Genomic DNA, 20424 nt, shown 5'->3' on the forward strand with positions numbered 1-20424 from the left:
AGCACGGAAGTGGACGCGCTGCAGGATGGGAGTTGTCGTTTTTACACACGTATACATGACGTGTTTTTTTTTTTTTTTGCGTCTGTTTCTAAATTTGTGAGCTCTCACTTGTTCTCATAACAATAAGGTGATTACAGTTCCAAGCTAGTTTTAGCTTGGAAACCTTTTCAGGTTTGGAACTAAGGGTGCGTTTAAAAACTGGGTGGTTTGTAGCAAATCATTAAAATGTAAAGGCCAATATGAGGCTAAAGCACGTTTGGGATTCGTTTGTTTTCTTTAGGTTGATTTTTCTTAAAAGTCATAGGGCTGTACAGCAGATACAAGAATCAATAAGAAAGTACAATAACTATGAACTGACAGTGAAAAACAACAACAAAAGAGAAGAGAAATCTCTCATCTTAAACCTATAATATGCAACTTAATCTGACATCTACCCACTCTGCTTGGCCAAATCCTGATCTGCCCTCTTTATGAAATTATGACAAATAGCCTAAGATGTGATATAGATGTAAATGTGTGCTTAACAGTGACCTAGTTTAATAATGCGTTCATTATAATGCATGTGTTCCTAATAAAGTGGCCACACACACACACACACACACACGCACACACACACACACACACAGTGGGGGGCGTGGTCGTCGACAGAGACGCCACAGAAAATGCTGACGGGCTTCTCAGACATCGGGAGAAGATGTGCACACGAACCGGAGGCTAAACTGTCAACACATTTCTTTTGTTTGCTTTGACTTGGCCATGACAGCCTTGCCCATCCAACAACTTCCTCTTTTTGCTGCAGCTTAAAACTTGACGGGTGGACGTTGCGCACCGAGCGGAGTGAGACGACGACGTTCATCGTTAGATCAGATGGTTCCTGTGCGCTCGCTCCGCAGCTTGTGGGGTTTTCAACAGTAGCTGCTATTTCACAGCCTGCTGCATATAACTCGTTTTTAAATAACACTTAGTGTCTCCACATCCATTCAAAGATACTCCTCCGCCATCTGTTTGACGCGCGCTCTCAGCCGGAGCAGCAGCAGCAGGAATGCAACAGGAGCGTCTGCTCAAAGTTTTAGTCATCGGCGATCTCGGAGTCGGGAAAACGTCCATCATAAAGCGCTACGTCCACCAGGTCTTCTCTCAGCATTACCGCGCCACCATCGGAGTGGACTTCGCCCTCAAGGTGCTCCACTGGGACCACAAGACGGTGGTGCGTCTGCAGCTGTGGGACATCGCCGGTGCGTAAAAGTGCAGATGCGCGCGAGCCGGCGGGGCTGCGTGGTGGTGGTGGGTGGTGGTGGTGGTGGTGGGTGGGGGTGTTGAATGCGCTGACAGAGTCTACCTGCGGCTTCTGGTTATGTAAGCGATCTGATATTAAAGAGCAGCGTATTACTCAAACTTAATTTGCCTAGTCAAATATGAAATGAAGAAACAACAGCGTGAAAACTGCTCAACATATAGTAGGTTATGATCTATTAAACTAACATATGATGTGTTTTATTGGTAGGTAATTTAAGAAAAGGTCACTACTGTTTATCAAATATGTCTATCAAACAAGATTTTGTCCTAAGTGTTCATTATTTCAACCCTGTAGATCCAATATGTAGCTCTGACACTAGTTGCATGTGAATTACTTGAATTTGATACCAAAGATCAAATATCAAGTAATACCAAGTGCTCTCTGAGGTCTTAATCCTGTTAGACATTGTACTGGTAATAGGATAAGTTCATTTTAGGAATGGGTTATATTATTATATATTTGGTTGCAGAAAATATCACATTGCAGATATTTCCACCCCAACAGTGTTTAAAATGTCATGCTCCACATGACGTGCAGATTGGCATGTGGGTGAATATCTGGGGCTTTGTTGCTAGTTATTTAACTCTTATCTAGCAACACTGAGTACAGTGCCACCAAGAAGCGACAGTGATCTGAATGTTCTCACTTGCTGATTGAATCTCGCTGATGCATCACACCACGATGGTGCATGACACGTGAAGCAATCGCCCACGAAATGTGGCCAGCCTCGTTCTTCAGATGAAAAGTGGAGTTTGTCCTCCAATATATTTCATTATCTATCATATTAAGTGTTATACAAAAAAAAGCATTCTTTCATGTAAATGTGTGTAACTTCTTGTCTCTCTGTCACACACATTAACACACACTGTAGTTTATCTCTTGCTATGTGTGTTGAGCAACAGCTGATAAGTGTCGTCATTAACATAAACATGTCCGGCTGTGGCTGGACCATAACACGTGTTGACTCAATACTAGAGACACTGAATACTGAATGACGGCTTTTAAACTGGGCCAGTCTATCTCTAACACACACACACACACACACACACACACAAACAGTTGAACGATTATCCTCATCTATGCGTGAAAGTGATAATCACATCACTGATTATGTGAGTGAATTGGTGTTTATCTGTGTGAAGAGAAGACCTTTCCGTTAACGGATCCTTCTTAGAGCAAGGCCACTGGAGGGATTTTGTGGCAAATTGCCTTTTCATAGTGTAATATTTGCAGTGTCTTATTAGCTGCAGATCTTATTTAAGTACAATCCATATCGTATGCCAGCTTTCCACAGAGAGAGCGAGAGAGAGAGTGCATTAGAAATGTCTTTACAAATCCTCACATTCACACATTAAACAGGATTATCACCAGTGTAAGGCCTGCCTGTTTGCACAACCATATTGATCGATCCTGTTCATTTACCTATGAAGTGTTGTTCTCTTTGTGATGCTCTACGTAAACCTTGACCTTACATGTTGTTTGCACAAGGTTGGGAAATCTGTAGTTTGTGCATGAGCTAAAACTTGTGGAGAAAAGTGTCAGACTGAGCAAGTGTGTCAAGTAGCAGAGTGGCCTAATGTTATGTTTATTATTTGGCCTAAGATGGTTGGTGCTGATCTGATCTTTGTGAGTGAAAGACAAGACAAGATCAGATCTGCTGTAAGAGACAACTCCCTGACTACTTGAGTGTGTGTGCGTGAGCGTTTCAGCATGGAAGCTAGAGGTTTTTTTTTTTTTGTGTTGCTGCGTAGGTCATGTGCAGTGTGTTTGTGTATCAGATGCTCACTTGCTGATTCACCACACATATTAGGATCATGTGGAGGAAGTTAGCGTTCAGGATAGAGGCTTATTCATATACTCACTTACACACACACACAGTCAGAAAAGATGTCTGACGAGAAGAGATTATTCAGCCTGCACACACTCACATTTTATTTTATTAAGTTAAATGTGCTTGTACATCTTCACTCGGTCCCCATACGCTGTCATTACCAACACTTACGGTTGACAGCATTAGTAATAAGGCTGCATATTTAATATCTTGGATTTAGTCTACAGTGAGTTTCATTTCACTTTTATATAGAACTCCTATTCAGCTCACTTTGAATGCAGGCCAGAATAACATCTCACTATAAGACTAGTCATCTTTGTCTCTATTTTAAATTGGTCTGTAATCCAGTTTAGCTTCAACCAGGTCACCAAGTGACAGCATGTGATGTTTTGAAAAGGATTTCTGAAACTCCTAAATGGTTGAACTCTGTTCCTTCTTTTTTTGTGGTGATACTACTGTATGTGTGGTTGATAACTTCCTTTTAAAGGTTTAAGTGATAGTTAGTCCAACAAAAAGAGTTGAATGTTTTCTCTTCTGAAGTGTTTTCTCTGTATCTTCTCTCAAAAGGACAAGAACGCTATGGCAACATGACCCGTGTTTACTACAGAGAGGCTGTGGGGGCGCTCGTCGTCTTTGACATGACCAGACTTTCCACATTTCAGGCCATCCTCAAGTGGAAAGGAGACCTAGACTCAAAGGTAAATCTGCCAAAAGGGAGCGAATATCAAAGATGAAAGAGAAGGACAAGAAGAGATGGGAGATTGAGACATGGTAGAAGTAAAGATGCAAGAAATGTCTAGTGGATAGTCTAAAGATCAAATCTATCTAAATCAATTAATTTAGACTCTTTAGGGAAATCTCTGATACCTCACTTATGGAAAATTACACCTATAACTTGCTTCCTAGGAACTGAACCCAACATCTTCTTATCCCACACGGTCAAATACTGACACTTAGACCTTTCATACCAGTAACAAACATATCCTTGGCTACTGGATGGCTTCATGTTGGGCCTGTTGTCATGCTTTATTATAGCTGTGGAAACATTGTGGTTTGGTTGAGTTCAGGTACAAAGACAACTGGGTTAAGGTTAGGCATAAGAAATCAGGGTTAGGCTAAGTTAAAACATAACATAAGGTCACAGTCCTCCATGTTGTTGACCTATTTAACCACTCTATCCTACTGCCTTTGTGGACCTTTGGCCGAATATAGCACATGATTGCTTTAATGCAAATGTATGACAAGGTGAAGGTCTAATGACAAAGAATTTGAATTCTTGTGTACTTTGAGTCAGGATTTTCTCGTCAGTAGTTTTGCCTACTTCTGCTTCAGTCATGACTCATCACATTACCCGAAGTCTCAACAGGCAGAGCGTGAATTCGTTTTACTACACAGTGTATTATAGCGGAACAGAGTAAAGTAAGCTCTTGTGGGTTACACTGTTTAGATACGTTTCCTCTCACAGTACTTTTACAGTTATACTGTCAAATGGTTGTTATGCCATAAAGAAGAAGGGAGGTCCACACAGAAACAATTAAAGTAAAGAAGTCAGTTATTAATACAAAGTCTAATTGATAAAGGTAAATTGTGTTAAGTAAGCAATCAGTAATGAAAGGAGGGTAACGGATACAATTGAAACCTGCATGTTCCCATAACCTGAACCAAAACTACATTGTGTGCCTGCAAGGTACCAGACTTCCAGGAGAGAGAGAGAGAGAGAGAGAGAGAGAGGGGGCATCTTGGAAGTCGACCACCTTTTATTGACTCCATGCAGGTGTGGGCAATCTCTCAGTGAGGAGGGAGGGGCCGTGGGATAAAAGGAGGGTCTGAAATAAAGAGACAAGCAGGCCAATACAGATACCGACATATGGCCCTGGGCAGATAGCAATTTGAATGTGACTGAAAGTGAAAAGGCAAAAACTGCATTATGAAGAATACACAATAATAATATAAACTGTATTTTAAAAAGGTCACATTATATATGCACTACAGAAATGCATGCACAATAATGACAAGAACATAACTATGCAATGGTAACTGAAACAAACAAGGCACTTAAATAAACCTGTAAGGTTAAACCCTTAAATCTTGTGAACAAGTTTCACAATATTTGGCTTTACAGTAGGCTACATCAATCCCATGCTGCATTGATTATTAATATATCAATGTTCCTAGTTTTAAAATTTGAAAAAATCATGCAAACTCTGAAAACTGCATATTAGAACAAATAGGAATGTATTTATTGGCCATCATAAGGTGGACAGGACTTGCCCAATATAATGCATTTACTCTAGAAATGCAGACGGCACAAAGCACAGAGTTACAGTATACTGTAGTTGTCTGGACATCCACAGCACAGTACTTCTAATTTGACTAGATTTCTTCAGGCAAATAAGGAAACGAGGGATCCACTGCAAATGGAGCACAATCATTTAATCACATTTTTATGTGTGAAGAAAAATATAATACAACATTCATATGAATAGACAGACAGGTATAGTTGAAAGAGGTCTTGTGCAAACCTCCACTAAATAGGACACATACACAAAAAACAAAAAAACTGTTCTTAACTAGGTATTACAACATAGATTAATAAATATACAATATTCATAACATTACATGTCAATGCCAATATACATAACAATAATAATGTTAATTAGAGTGTACTTACATTTCTTCATGTCTCCTATCTGGTTCCATCAGGTCGCTCTGAGCAATGGCAGGCCAGTTCCAGCTGTCCTACTGGCTAATAAGTGTGACCAGCGGCGTAACAGCTTATGCCCTAAACTGCCCAAACTGGAGAACTTCTCTAAAGAGTATGGATTTGTTGGCTGGTATGAAACCTCTGCCAAAGTAAGAGATCATTTTGGCCTTCGCGTCTTCAAATTCTTTGGGCTGTAAATATTGTTTTGAAAGCATCTGCGTTGTCTGTTCTCATTTTTTCTATAAGCAAATGTCATCACTTATTTTCTCAGTGCATTGCTGATTAGCCCTCAGTTTGACACATTCCTCCACTGCAGTTCATTTACATCTTCTATACCTACCCTAGTCTCTCTCTCTCTCTTCTTTACCTCTTTGCACTTCTTCCATTAACACCTTCTCCATGCCTCTCCAGGACAACACCAACATCGATGCAGCCATCACATGTTTGGTGAAAAACATCATGTCCGTGGAAGAGGAAAGAGCCTTGGGTGGCACCACAAACTCTGCCAAGCCTGAACCAGAAGGTACCGTTCTCGTTTTGCCTCGCTTCGACTACAACGTGAAGCAGAAAGGACTCAGTGGATGTTCGGAGTGCACCAGTTTTAAACCAAGAGAGCGAGACAACACCTGAAGAAAAGATGAGTCTGAACTAAGAGACTGTAGGAACACATGGACACAGAATGGTGGTTTGTTGAATAATGAATACATTTAAAGGTGAGAAGATATTTAAAGACATTTGTTGGGGCACTGTAACATCTGTAAGACATGGAACATTCACAGAAATGTTGAATTTCTTTATTTATATAATGACGTGACCATGTGACTTTTTTATTTAAATAAGTGCACTTTTAAACCTGTTATATATTCTTTATCTCTTCAAAGTGTTGTTTACTTCTGGAAAACAGATAGCAGATGTTCAGCTTTGAATGTAAGGAAAATAGCACCTTTTAAAATAAAAATAAATTAATTACTAGTAATTTGAATATTAACAACTTTATTACCTTTCGTCAACCCAGAACACGTTACACATATTTTTAAACTCAGTATGATGTTCATTGCAAATTACTTAAAATGTTAGCAAATTGTCATGCTTGAATTATTGTTTTATTACATGATTTGTTCATAGGCTGAAAATACTACTATTTATAAAATACTTCAGGTTGCCTAATAGACATGCATAATATTTTTAAATTGTCGCATTCTTCAAGTGCAACACACTAACATATAGATATTTATATATAGATATATTGTATATTGCAAAAAGCTGTTCCTTCTTTCTGCTTTAATATAACTTTTTTGTGGCTAAACAGTTTTAGTTTGGTATTTATTCCTTCTTTTATTATCCACTCAGCGCTGTAAAAGAAGAAAAACAGATGACTAGACACTAAAAATGTTTTCTACTCCTCCATGTTCATTTTCACTGCTTTCAGTAATTTTTTCCGTTTTTGCTCCCATTGTCTCAGTTCTCCGAAATTGCCGGCTCTTCCAGCTGTATTGCTCTGTAGTTAAAAGCTTAAAAAACAAACAAAACTAGATAAAACATTTCCTGAAGAAAATGCACTGTGAATGCTGTAATGCTGATTTGATTCCTGAAGAACTGCTGAAAGTTGCTAAAACATTTTAAAACGCTGCTGAAATTAACTAAAGAGAAACAGGAACCGTTTTAACAGAGCTAAACGTGTGAACAAGAAGCTGAAACAGCTGAATGTCAATTTAAAAAAGCTGAAATCTATTTGCTGAAGTTAATAAAACATAGCAGAATTGTATGCTTGTATGAAAGTATGAATACATATATATATATATATATATATATATATATATATATATATATATATATATATATATATATATATATATGAAAGTTAAAGGTAAAGGTAAAGTTAAGCTGTTTTGTAAAAAAATATTATGTTAACGTAACATGTTAACTTAACTATTCATATATGTGTGTGTGTGTGTGTGTGTATTTACATGTATTTCGTTAACATAGTAACTATATATTGAATAGAAGCAAAAATTGCCATTAAATATTAATAAGACATAAACCTACAACAGCCTATGTATTTAATTACTGTAAAATTAACCCACTGAGCCTCTTTCAAACAAGCATTAATTCGTGTTTTGGATGTTAAAATTCACTTTATAATGTTTTTTTAATGTGTGCTTGAATTGCCTAAAAACTAGACTTTGTTAAAAGGCTGGAATTTCCAAGTGCCCCTGAACTCCACACGTATTTATATAAACCGCCCTTCATTCCTCTGTTGTCTTGTAAGTAGTCGATACTGATTCTCTTTTCAGACTTTAATGGTTTTTAAGTTTTTTCAAACATAAGTATGAAAGTTAAACATAATCGAAGATATATCAGATACAAAAAGTCAACGTCTGCAAGGGATGGCCTGTATCCTATGGGAGAAGGCACCACTATTTTAATCCAGAAACATGGACAGTGGTTTAAAGTAGGTTTGAAATTAGGAAATGACTATTTGGCAGGTCACAGGTTATTAGTGAGCCTGTTAGGTTTACTGATTCTGCAGTGTTGGAGTCTGCAGGGTTAGTTAATTTCCAACCAGGGAAACCCTCACAGTTTAAACTGCCAGATTAGCCAGGGGGTGGGTCCACCATAGTGCTGCTGGGCGGCTCTTCAACTTGGATGGCAACACATGAATTACTTTTTTTTTTATGGACTCTTTGTTGAGGTAAGCGCAACATGTATGAGTTTAAGAATAGATTGCTGTGCTGTGCAAGTGACACATAGAGTAAACTCACTGAAAAGTGTCTTGACCTATAAAATAATTGATTTTATTACTCACACTCTGTGCCTTAACCTATAGGTTATAGGGTGTATTATATAGAGTCTATTGAAGCTAATTAAACCCCCATTAATCAAAAAAAGTGAATAGAGACTGATAAAAATGGCATCTGTTATTAATGATGTCAAATTAATATATAATTATGGTTTCATAATTCATAATTATGGGGATGGGACTTACAGGGAACAGCATTGTAACGGGCTTATGAGTCTTATCAGACCCATCATTCTCATTATGACAGAAGGCTGTCGTGATATTCTCTCATATTATTTACTTATACTACTACAAGCAAGATAATCATTAATTGTAAGTTCTGCTGATAACATCAATCTACAGATAACAATAGGACATGTAGCATTTATAAAAAATTACCAATAAAATTTACACTTAAAGATCAATAAACCTAAAAATGTTCATTAGAAATAAAACCTTTTATTATTATAGTATTATAAATAGAAGAATAGAAGTAAATAGAAGGTAAATACATGAATATATACAGTACATATTATTTACTTATATTGCTACTTCAAGCAAGAAAATCATTAATTGTAAGTTCTGCTGATAAAATCAATCTACAGACAACAATAGGACATGTAGCGTTTATAAAAAAATATTAATAAAAATTAGAGACTAATCATGTCTGTGTGGGGCATTCCTCTGTCGATACCTCTGTCGATAAATGGCTGGAGGAGGATGTGATGCTCCTTTCTGGAGGCAGCAGGTTGTTGCTCACCATGTGTTCCTTCTACAGAGAAAGGGAGAAGTTAGTATTTGTTTTGATTGAAATATTCTCCTGTTACCTCCAGTCAGTATTTCAATCTAAAAGTTAGAATTGAAAGCTTTTTTTTTTATTGACTTTGGCTTTTTAAGTCTGTGTTCAGCAAAACAATGTCTCTATTTCCCTTATAAACGGTACTAAGATATGTTCATAAAGTACGCATGCTTGTGTTAAAGACTGTTTGTGTGCTTTCTCGCTCTGTGTATTTGTAGTAGCTGTACCTGGATGCTATCCTCCATGACTTGCGTGATCGATGCCTCCACCAAGTTCACAAGCACAGACTGGGCAACGATCACAAAACTGATCAGATAGGGCGGAGTGACCCACTTCATGTAGCCCAAACAGGTATGGTGCTCATCAGGAAGACATTCCCTTAGTGTGTCCACTGCAGCTACTTCTCTGGTCCATCAGGACGTTGTGTAGAGGACGGTCGGTGTACTGTAGAATGGTCTGTGTCTTTTTCTGTGTGCGTTTCTCCACCTCAGCCTCTAGTGAGTTCAACGTCATTCCAATCACTGAACAAGTTCTTTGGACAAGTTTGTCCAGCCGTCTTGTCTCCTCCTGATCTATGCTGCCTCCTCAGCAAACTGCAGCATAAGACAGCACACTTGCTACTGTAGTAAAACAGTTGTAGCATCTTCCTGCAGATGGCTAATGACCTGAGTCGCCTTAGGAGGAAAATACATCTCTGCCCTTTTTTATACTGCACATCTGTGTAAAGTGACCAGTGCAACTTATTGTGCTGGTGCCCACCTAGATATTTGTAGGCTGGCACCACTTCACTGTCCGCACCACAAATGCTGACTGGATGAGGAAGGGGTTTAGACCTTTGGAAATCTGCTAACATCTCCTTGGTTGGTGTTCAGTAGGAGACATGTAACAACTGCAGTATTATCAGAGTACTTCTGAATGTGGCAACACTTGAATTGTACTTGATGTCTGCTGTGTATAGTGTGTGCAGGAATGGAGCCAAACAGTCCCCTGTGGAGCCCCAGTGCTGCTAAGGACTGTACCAGAGATGCAGGTCCCCCAGGTGATCAGTGGTCCAGGAAACAAATGAGGGGTCGTCGAGGGGTCAGCCTTGCAACTGTTTAGATTGTTCTTGTTTAATTTGTTGGCTGCAAAGCTGAAGTGTTGTACTGTAAATACACTTAATGTATAAAGAGTTTGCATCATGTTGAGTGTGGAAAGCTTGTGTATTTGGAAATGTGAGTGTGTGCTTACTTTGATAATTGTGCTCCAGCTATCACTGGTACAGACGTGATAGAGGGTTATCAGGGCCATCCCTAAGTGTGCAGCTGATGTACTCATTAAAGGCCTCGCATGTGTTCGAGGCAGTGCATTCTGATGAACACAGAGGCACACAAGACACAAGATATAGATTTATTGAGAGATAAGAGACATTTGTTTCAACCAATAAATCCTTATGATGCATCATAAGGCTACCTCTGGGACCATAATCCTTTGTGGTAAGCCCATTTTATATGTGTATTCTGCTTGTGTGTCACTGACCCGGTTTGCCAAATAGATCCACTCCTAGTGCAGCATAGATGCAGAAGAATAATGTGAACAGCAGACAAACATTTCCAACCTGAAATAAAGATGCATTTTAGACCTGCAGCACAACCACAGGCCTTTATTTGATGCAGGCTGTTATTATAAACAAACTTTTAACGTCAATGTACCACTGTCTTTTAAAGTACATATCGTATTGAATAAATATGAATAAACATTGATAAACGCGTATCGATATAATGTGTTTTGTGATACTGTATTGAGTCACAAACACACTGTATTAGTTTTTAATGAATAGGTTGTAGAGAACTGAACTTGTCCCTCTTAAACAATCAGTTAACACTTTTTAGTTTCTCCTGAATGACATGCTGCATGTGTGTTGTGTCTAATATGTATTAATATTCAGACTACCTAATAATAAATCTGCTGTAGGATTTCACGGTTGCAAAGAGGAATCTGCAAACTGTAATGTTTGCAAACTAAATCCAGCTGGAAGAGTCTTCTCCCGTTGCAAAACAAACTCATTTATACTCATTTTAGATTTGTAATGAATCAGACATAAAATTCAATCAGCACAACACCATCTGTGTTTACTGTACCTGTGACAGTATCTTGATAACTGTCTTCAGGAAAACTTGCATCCTTTTGGCCCTAAGTACTGAAGAGACACATGCAAGTTGTCACAAATACATTTGCTCGCACAACATACACCTAACTAGGACTGGAATTCAGTTTGACACACTACTGTACATTTACTGTGTGTGTGTGTGTGTGTGTGTGTGTGTGTGTGTGTGTGTGTGTGGGAGGGTGTACCATGTGCCAGTCTGAGGACTCGATAGGTTCTTAGGATGGAGGGATTAAAGTGTACAACAAAACAGTGACATCCAGCAGGTTCCATCTAAACACACACACACACACACATCATGTTACATTTAAGACACTTCCAATAAGTGACGGACAGAACAGACAAAGAATGAAATCATGATCACACTGAAGAAAATTCTGACATTGACGATTCGGTCCATATTGTCACTGGTACACAGAGTATGTATAGACCGCCGTACAAAGGAGTCGTCTTTATAATACGGCATCTGCTCAAGCTCTGAAACACACACACATGCACACAGATGCCAATATTATGTACACAGATAGAAAACAGAAATGCAACAAACATTCAAAGCATTTAGCAATCAGGGTTTCTATATAAATAAGAGATCAAATAAATCTAGCAATAAACCTCCAGAGAATTCTCATATGAAATTTAAGTCGTAACAAGCAGCACATGGCATATCTCCTCTCTGCGGAGTTTTCACTTTAAGAGCGTGTCTGTTTTCAGATTAATAACTGCGCAACACGCTTCTCATCCCCAAAAACAAATGCCGTTGTCAAGTCTTAACCGAGCACTGTTCCCCTTACAGGATGGACACCGGCTTCAAACCCCACACCTTACTGATGAAAGCACTTCAAAAAATCAGAGTTCAATGGTAGGTCGGTCTGATTGGAATCTACTTTAGTATCTTATTTTGTTGTGTTTGTGGTTGTTTGTGTTAGAGGGGGAGAAAGAGAGCAAGCGCAGTAAATAGTGGACCATCCAAAGTGATGAAGCAGATGGTAATCACAGTCTAGACAGGCAGGGCAGGGGAGGTAGGCGAGGAGGAGATAGGCCTCGCTGTTAAACCAACCACCCACAGAAACAACATTTTAAAGCTGTTTTCAAAGACTCCGTTGCACAGATTTCTGCAATGCAAAAAGCAGAAATCAAATGATCATGGCAGTGGATCACGATGAAGCAACAGTACCAGACTGGAATATTAATATGTTGGTATGGAAAAAGGGAGAAGGTTTAAATTCAAGTCAAAGTGGTCATTCTGTCCATTATGTGAACTGCACTTTTTCACGCCAGAATATGCTTTTTTTAAATGTGCATATGCTATGAGAAAAAAAAAAAAAACATGTGAGAAAGGCTCAAATAGCTAGTCTCTAACCAGTATGAATTAAAACCCAGTGGTCTTCCCAAACACCCCCACAGTGTCTGTTGTATGCTCCAGTGCAAGTGAATTTTCTTTTTAACAATGTGTGCAGTGTGCTCCTAACCGCAAATCTTTTACATCGCGATCAATAAAAACTCCTTTGCCTCTGCTGTCACAGTTTTAACCATGTTATGGACACTAATTCCTTCTGGAATATTATTATTTTTATTCCCATAAGTACTGGATCCAGGAATTCCTCTGGGATAAACTCGACTGAGGATGGCTGTGAACCTGCAGATGCTCATGGGGACAAAGTAAGTTCCTAAGAGTTAAAGTTTTTTTAGTTAAGTCTATGTGCTAATCGCACATAATGATTTGCTGTGATTTCACTTTTTATTTAATAATATCTCAGCGTGTTACATGATATGATGGGTGATTTTCTACATTTTAGTCACTGTCTCCACATAAAAAGACTAAAAACAACAATGAGTTGAATCTGAAATCCAGAACTTGATTTTGCTTTTTCATCTGGGCCACAGACAATTGCTTCTTTCTTTTGGAAATCCAAAAAGCGATAACTTCATCTAAAACTACTGAACTTCACTGAGTTTGTATTATTTCCCGGTGAGTCAGATCAGATTTCTGCCATCAGTGTGTGAGTGTGTGTGAATGGGTGAATGAGTTACAGTGTGAAGCGCTTTGAGTACCAGTTAGGTAGAAAAGTGTTTTATAAGTGCACAACATTTACCATTTTACCATTTACAGCTGGGCAAGGCAAAATGGAAAATTAGCTAGAAATAGTCATAACACACACTAGAAAGACACAGACAGAAACAAGCTACTAGAGCTCAATAGGGACATGTGTGTCAGATGAGCCATAGGAAGGGAAGGAAGAGTTTGTATCAAGAGACTAATCATTTGGGAACAGGACATGAGGAAATAATACAACCAGCAAATAAAGTGAGACAACTGAGTGTCTTGTGACAACAAACGTGAACTAGATTTAATTGTGTCCAGTGGTTTTGACTTACGGCTTCAAATCACGTCTGATTAGACCCATTTGTTTAATATGAATTAAATTGTCTACAGTAGAGGGATTTTGATATAACAATACTCTAAAATAATTTTTCTGGGATGTATTTTAAATACTCTAACTAAGATAACTAAATTATTAACACAATGTTATAGGATTACAATTTGGAATATCATTTCAGTTTTACAGTATCTTCAATTCCCTTTTGCTTTCATTTATCTAATCCAATGCATATTATATATGTTTGTGTTTAGGTTCCGTCTATTTTACCTTCGCATGATCTCTCACAAGATGTTTGACAACCTGATCCTGATGTTGATTCTCTTGAGCTGTATTGTCATTGCCATGGAGAGGCCTTCAATAGACCCTTACACACAGTCAAGATGGATGCTACTCATTTTTTGGAATGAAGAATATATCATTTTAACTAAATGTAATACAAAATAAAAGCAAGTTATAAATTCATCTCCCACCCTTTAGGAGCGATTGGTTCTGAATGTGGCAGATTACATGTTCTCTGGTGTCTTCCTGGTGGAGATGCTTATTAAGGTGAATATCAGTTTTGTCTTCAATGCAAAGATTCTATGGTTATTTAGAAATCACATAAATATTGAAGGAAACTTTAAATTCTTCTTCTTCCTCTTACTGAATAAATGCACGTCATCGTTTCTGAGCTCCAGATTTTCTGGTATATGTTTGTTTAAGTTTGTATTGGTGTATTGTATTTGCTTCTCTACCAGGTGCACAGCTACTGCCAGTCGATGGATTGTTGGTGATTCTGTCTTTAGACAACATCTTAAAAGAACAGACAGTGACAATAGGTCTCAGTGCAGTTTTCAGTCACCCCCTGGAATCACTGAATCTCCCACCTCTTTCTCCCAGGTGCCCTAATCCCTCTCCCACATAACACATAACAGCAGCAACTGGAACATCAAACACCACAAGAACAATGTGCCTCACCTCTGGATCGCTACAGTATATATACTGTAGATATGTATGTGTCTATTTATTGCAGATGTTGTGTATCATATTCATATAGCAACCTTTCTTCCACACAGTGTCTAGAAAACAGAAGCTGGATGAGGCCTTGGTGGACATGATAGTCAAAGATGTTCAGCCTTTTTCTATCGTTGAGGATGGGGGATTCCAAAATTTCATTAAAATCCTGGACCCATCATACTCATTGGCATTGGTGGAAGCAAGGTACACTGTAACCAAAGAGAAGGCCTTGGCAGAAATTAAGCAGACTTCAGCTGTTAGTTAGACTGCTGACATGTGGACATCAGTCAACATGGATGCGTACCTTGGTGTCACTTGTCATTATGCGTCAGACAGCCGAGATCTGGCTACTGTGCTTTTAGGTGTTCATTATTTTCCTTTTACCCACACAGCAGCTAATATTTCAGATGGGGAATCATTGAAAAGGTCTGTGGGATGGTCACTGAGGGAGCTCATAATATTGTGGCAAGTGTTACTCAGTTAAATGTTAGACATATTCATTGCTTTGCCCACATGCTTAATCACTCTGTCAGACCTCTGAACTGGAAAACATGCGCAGTGGGGCCCGCAAAAGAGTGGCACACTTCAAGTCCAGTTCAAAAGCAAAGGAGAAGTGGTGCTCTATTCAAGCTAATATGGGCATGCCCCAAAAAAAGCTTGTTCAAGAGGTCAAAACCAGATGGAACAGCACCTATGCTATGCTCCATATGATTTATGAGCAGAGCTTCAGTTGTGCCTTTTAGAGGATGCTATGGCTTCAGTTGTCCACCAGATGTCAGCGTCACTGAGGCCTTGAAGCTTTGAACCTTTTTCGACACAATTGTTAGGAAAGCCTCAGTGCTTCATGAGGTTTCATTTGCCCACCCCTACTGTGAATGCTAAACAGCCTTCACAGTGATAATATATAATATCTAATAATACAGATTAGGAAAACAATACCGTAAATGCTAAACAGTATTGAACCTCTGCAACTGTTCTGAACTTCTGTGTATTTATTATTCTTTTTATTTAAAGGTGTTTGTTCTGAACTGTAGTATGTCTTAGTGGTAGGTGGCACTGAAAAATTCAATATAATACCTAATAAATGGACCATTATGTCACAGGAGTGTTTTCAACCACCAGATGGAGCAATAAGCTGCTTTTTTTATTTATTCAAAGGGGGCTGAAAATTGGTGTTTGTCATGTCACCATGTTGCGTTTATCTCGTCGTTGATGCATCTTCCTCTTTCCCTCTGCCTCTGCTCTACTCTCATGCCTGCACATATATTAGTGAAGCCTGTCTCTCTCCTCTCTTCTTTTCCTCTCTTCTGTGCTCTCATCTTTCTCTCACTGCTTCAGTAACAGAGGTTGCTGCAGATGCCTCCACACAGGGACGCGTCCGTCGTCTAGCAGATGCTGTCTGCAAAACCTCCTGCTGATCTGATTTCTTTTTTCCTCAGTCGTCTTGAGCAGAAATGGATTATTGGCATTTTGACAGCAGATAAAACCGGATATGTCCCATTTTGCTCTGTGAGTTCAGTTAAAATAGGAAAATCATCATGATTTCTTTCTTAAGATATCCATCTTGATCATGCCTTCAAGTTTTTGTTTTCAATGTTACATTTCACGTGGTTCGGTTGCAGTCACGTGTCATTTGAAGCGTTTGATTTGTAGATGAAAGTCAGCAGGTGGTGTTTTTTAACTTGATAATCATTTCCTATCTGGGCTTTGTTCACTCTTGTGTTAATAATAACTTGACTTTAGTTGTTTTCTATTGTGAAAGACTCAGAGAGCAAATTCCAGACCAATGTTTCTTTACACAAGTGTCTTTACTCTTTTCAGTTGTTTCTCTTTTGTTTAGATTTTGACCTCATATTCTGCCATTATAAAGATCTTTTCTTTAGACTATTACATGTATTGTACATTTCCATGTGGCTCAAGATAGCCATATTTTTAGAATATAATAGAATAGGTGTTTTAGTGTGTCTAGGCTAGTTCAATACCCAGCATTAATATTATGCTCATAGTATGAATATATTTAAATACAAGCTATGTAATGTTTTATTTAAATTTACCATTATAAAATAACATTTATTTTCTTTCAACTGCTACTGTACTGTATATTTTCATCCGTTTTAATAATCAGCAGGATTTCTTGTGTACAGGTGTTGTATATTTACAGTGAATTCAGAGCACCATGAAGATGACGGCTGCTGTAAGGATTCTCGTCAGTCTGCTCCTGATCCTTCATTTTAGCCGAGGTTAGAGTCTTTTATTCCAACAATGTTTAAAAGCCTGCCCATCAGGAAACCTAGTTCAAGTAATTATTGATAATTATTGACTTTAAGGTTTTTATCCTTGTGTCCTTGTTCTCCGTCATATATAATTTCATTAACATCATGATTTGAAAAATACTTCTTGATAATTATTCCTTTAATCACAGTCAAGCACCCAATCACAGTGAAGTACTTAAATGAACAGCATGTAACCTACTTTGAATATTTTCTAAAAGAAATTTACTCAAACTTATCTAACTGTATCTTAGCATGAAAAGTCCTGATGAGGCCTCGTGTGACTGAAACACATTAAACAGCTGGACCAGCAGTGCAGAGACTTTTTGAAGGTTTTTCAGTGAGGCTCCCCCTTCTAACCAATCAGAGAACTCCAGTTATTTCTGTTTGATTAGGACGTTTGGGATCATTCTCATTTATTGTAATTTGATAATGATGACCTGGTCGAGATCGTGGCAGAGTGTAGCAGTAAAGCACCACAAGGAAAGGTTTGCTCTGGATAGAGCAGGGCGGATTCATTTCAAATTCTTTTCAGATAAACAGACAAGGGTACATTGGCTTTTGTTTTCTCTTTTTCTACTTTGACCTTCCAAAATTGTGTTGACAACAAAATTCATAGTCAAGGATTTTATTTGATAATACTGTAGTATGAAACAGAAAAAGAGAAACCAGAGTATAGTATGTAATTTTTCTGCCACGTCTGTCATTTGATAAACTTTTCTTTTCTGAGATTAATAAAGTATTTTGAATCTTAGATCTTAACCCATCAACAGGACCGGTATCTGCTCCTTTGTGTTATCAGGAACAAGATGAGGACTGTCAGAGCCCTACAAAATGACCTCCAGCAGGCCACTGGTGTGAATATCTCTAACCAAACAATCAGAAACAGACTTAATAAGGGTGGCCTGGGGGCCCTGTGCTCACTGCTTGGCATAGTGGAGCCCGATTGACATTTGCCATAATGGGTTTGCTCCCGGCGACAACAGCCTCATGTGGTAAGCGTATGCAGGCAGTTCCTGGAGGATGAAGGAATTGATACCATTGACTGACCCCCACGCTGACCTAAATCCAATAGAACACCTCTGGGACATTATGTCTTGGTCCATCCAATGCCGTCAGGTTGCTCCTCAGACTGTCTGGGAGCTCAGTGATGCCCTGGTCCAGATCTGGGAGGAGATACCCCTGGGCAACTTCTGTCGTCTTATTAGGAGCATGTCCCGAAGTTGTTAGGCATGTAAGCAAGCACGTGGGGACCGTACAAAGTACTGATTCCCATTTTAAGTTGCTACAATTTAATTTCAGTAAAATGGACTAACATGTCACATCATTTTTCCACATTTATAAACAAAACCATTAAACTGAGAACACAGTATAATCTGCAGTTTGAAAATAATTATTAGTAGTTCATGTCAGTCCTAACTAAAATCTCTTTTTTGTGTTTCTTTTTATAGCTCAGAAACACAGTGACGACTCCATCCACACACCTTTTAACAAGCTGTTCGGCATGAACACCCAGTCCCTCCTCAGCCTCCTGCTGATGGGCCTTTCCCTTGTCCTGTCTGGCAGCATCTACCTATGGGTCCTCAGATATGTCTGCATCGGCTGCTGCCAGCCTATTGCTGTCGGCACTGAATCAGAAGCCCTGGTTGGGTTGGTGTGAAGCCAACAGCTCTTGTCTCAGTGAGTTAGAGTCCCACTTGCTGACAAGCTTTCCAACAAGTCTCACAGAATAGTTCCTTTTCTTCACGGGTAAAAATGACATTCCCGCATCTGTGAACTGGCCCTGTTCCCCAGAGAGCTGTGACTATAATATAACAAATAACACGTCTCACCTGTTAAATGTCAGCCTACACTGTGTGACAAAGGGTTTGCCAAAGGTTTACAGATATTGTTATACCTTACAAGACATACAGTATGGACATTTAGCATTTTTACATGTGGCAGAATGCGTAACCTGTTTGAAAATGAAAAATAACTAACACACAAACAGAAACTGTGGTTGAGTTTGACACAGCTATACAACTTTATCTGCATATTTCTACAATTAAAGATAAAATCATTACAAGTGAACTCTAGTGAAAACATGACACATAGCTGAGATATACTACTGCTGTGGTGAAATGTAATAGGCACTCAGTCCAGTTATCATGCTTAAAAAATGTACTGTAACTTGTATATCGTTGGAAAAAATGTCACTCTTTGTGAGTCATGAACTAACTAATGTCATGTCCTCTTTCACTACGGATAATTTGCATGTTTAGTTGGTAAATTATGTCGGATGCCCTTCCTGACACAGCCCTCTGCATTCATCTAGACTTGAGACTGGCACAGGATGACACTGGATTGTGCCCCCTTGTGGTTGCATTGCTAAAATGTTAGCAAAGAAGAAGGAACAACATTTCAGATAAAAGATGAGCCACCTCGCAGTCTGCTTAAATAATGGACTGATCGGCTCTGCAAGACAGAGGTTATGTAATTCTCATCTTAACGGGTCCAATTAAAATTTATCAGTCTCATAATTTAACAACTTCATATGTCCTAGAAGCGTGATGGATGAATAAGTGATCTGAGAGAATCTAAATCAGGCAGAAGGCTCTGCAGTGGCAGCAACATTTAATATTTTAGCCTGGAATTAGTCACGTGATACTTACACGCTACCACACACGACAAGCATGTTCGTGAACACCTCACTGAATGATGTTCCTGAATCCATTTGATTTCGCTGTATACATGATGTACAATGACAATAAAGACTATTCTATTCTGAATGCTGTGCAGCAGAACATAAATGACTAAACCTTCTGATCATCCACGTGTCTAATTTAGAACATTTTCAATGTTTATAACTGAGAATGATCTGAAATCTGAAGTTCTGCTTGACATATTTTTCTTATGACTGACAGCGGAAGAAAGCTGTGTGCTGAGTGTCAGTCAGACAAACATGGACATGGACAGAATGTGTTTCTGCCAAAGACAAGTCATGAGAAACAGACACTCTCAAACTGCTCTTTTTGTTACTATGTTATGTAACTGGTGGGATCTGTTGTTGTCGTAGCATCTCTGTTAACTTTTATTCAGCTTTTGAGAAATCCTCCAAGAAAAAATCTGCAACCTGCCAGCTCTCTCCAACTCAAACAGGAGAAAGAAGGGAGATGTGTATGGCCCTGAGAGCTGAACGCCCATCGTAGTTTATTTTCCAACTCCAGTTCACAGCAACAACG

The 20424-nt window shown here is 38.7% G+C and overlaps 1 protein-coding gene across 1 annotated transcript; it reads left to right on the top strand.

Moving 5' to 3' along the window:
* The first annotated feature begins 608 nt into the window (after positions 1–608).
* On the top strand, positions 609–19132 carry zgc:162171 (Rab32_Rab38 domain-containing protein). The gene is made up of 5 exons (XM_026353151.1): positions 609–1235; positions 3696–3826; positions 5832–5981; positions 6244–6355; positions 18655–19132. Exons 1-5 carry the CDS (start codon positions 1043–1045, stop codon positions 18861–18863), a joined length of 795 nt encoding a protein of 264 aa, XP_026208936.1. The 5' UTR covers positions 609–1042; the 3' UTR covers positions 18864–19132.
* Positions 19133–20424: the final 1292 nt, after the last annotated feature.

This window comes from Anabas testudineus, chromosome 18, assembly GCF_900324465.2.
Source record: "Anabas testudineus chromosome 18, fAnaTes1.2, whole genome shotgun sequence".
Lineage (NCBI taxonomy): Eukaryota > Metazoa > Chordata > Actinopteri > Anabantiformes > Anabantidae > Anabas > Anabas testudineus.

Bases quoted from the DNA above. Each gene is read 5' to 3' on its own strand.
- zgc:162171 (XM_026353151.1), top strand. From the start codon at position 1,043: ATGCAACAGGAGCGTCTGCTCAAAGTTTTAGTCATCGGCGATCTCGGA. The intron at 1,236-3,695 runs GTGCGTAAAAGT...TTCTCTCAAAAG, and splicing joins GCAGCTGTGGGACATCGCCG to GACAAGAACGCTATGGCAAC. The intron at 6,356-18,654 runs GTACCGTTCTCG...TTCTTTTTATAG, and splicing joins TGCCAAGCCTGAACCAGAAG to CTCAGAAACACAGTGACGAC.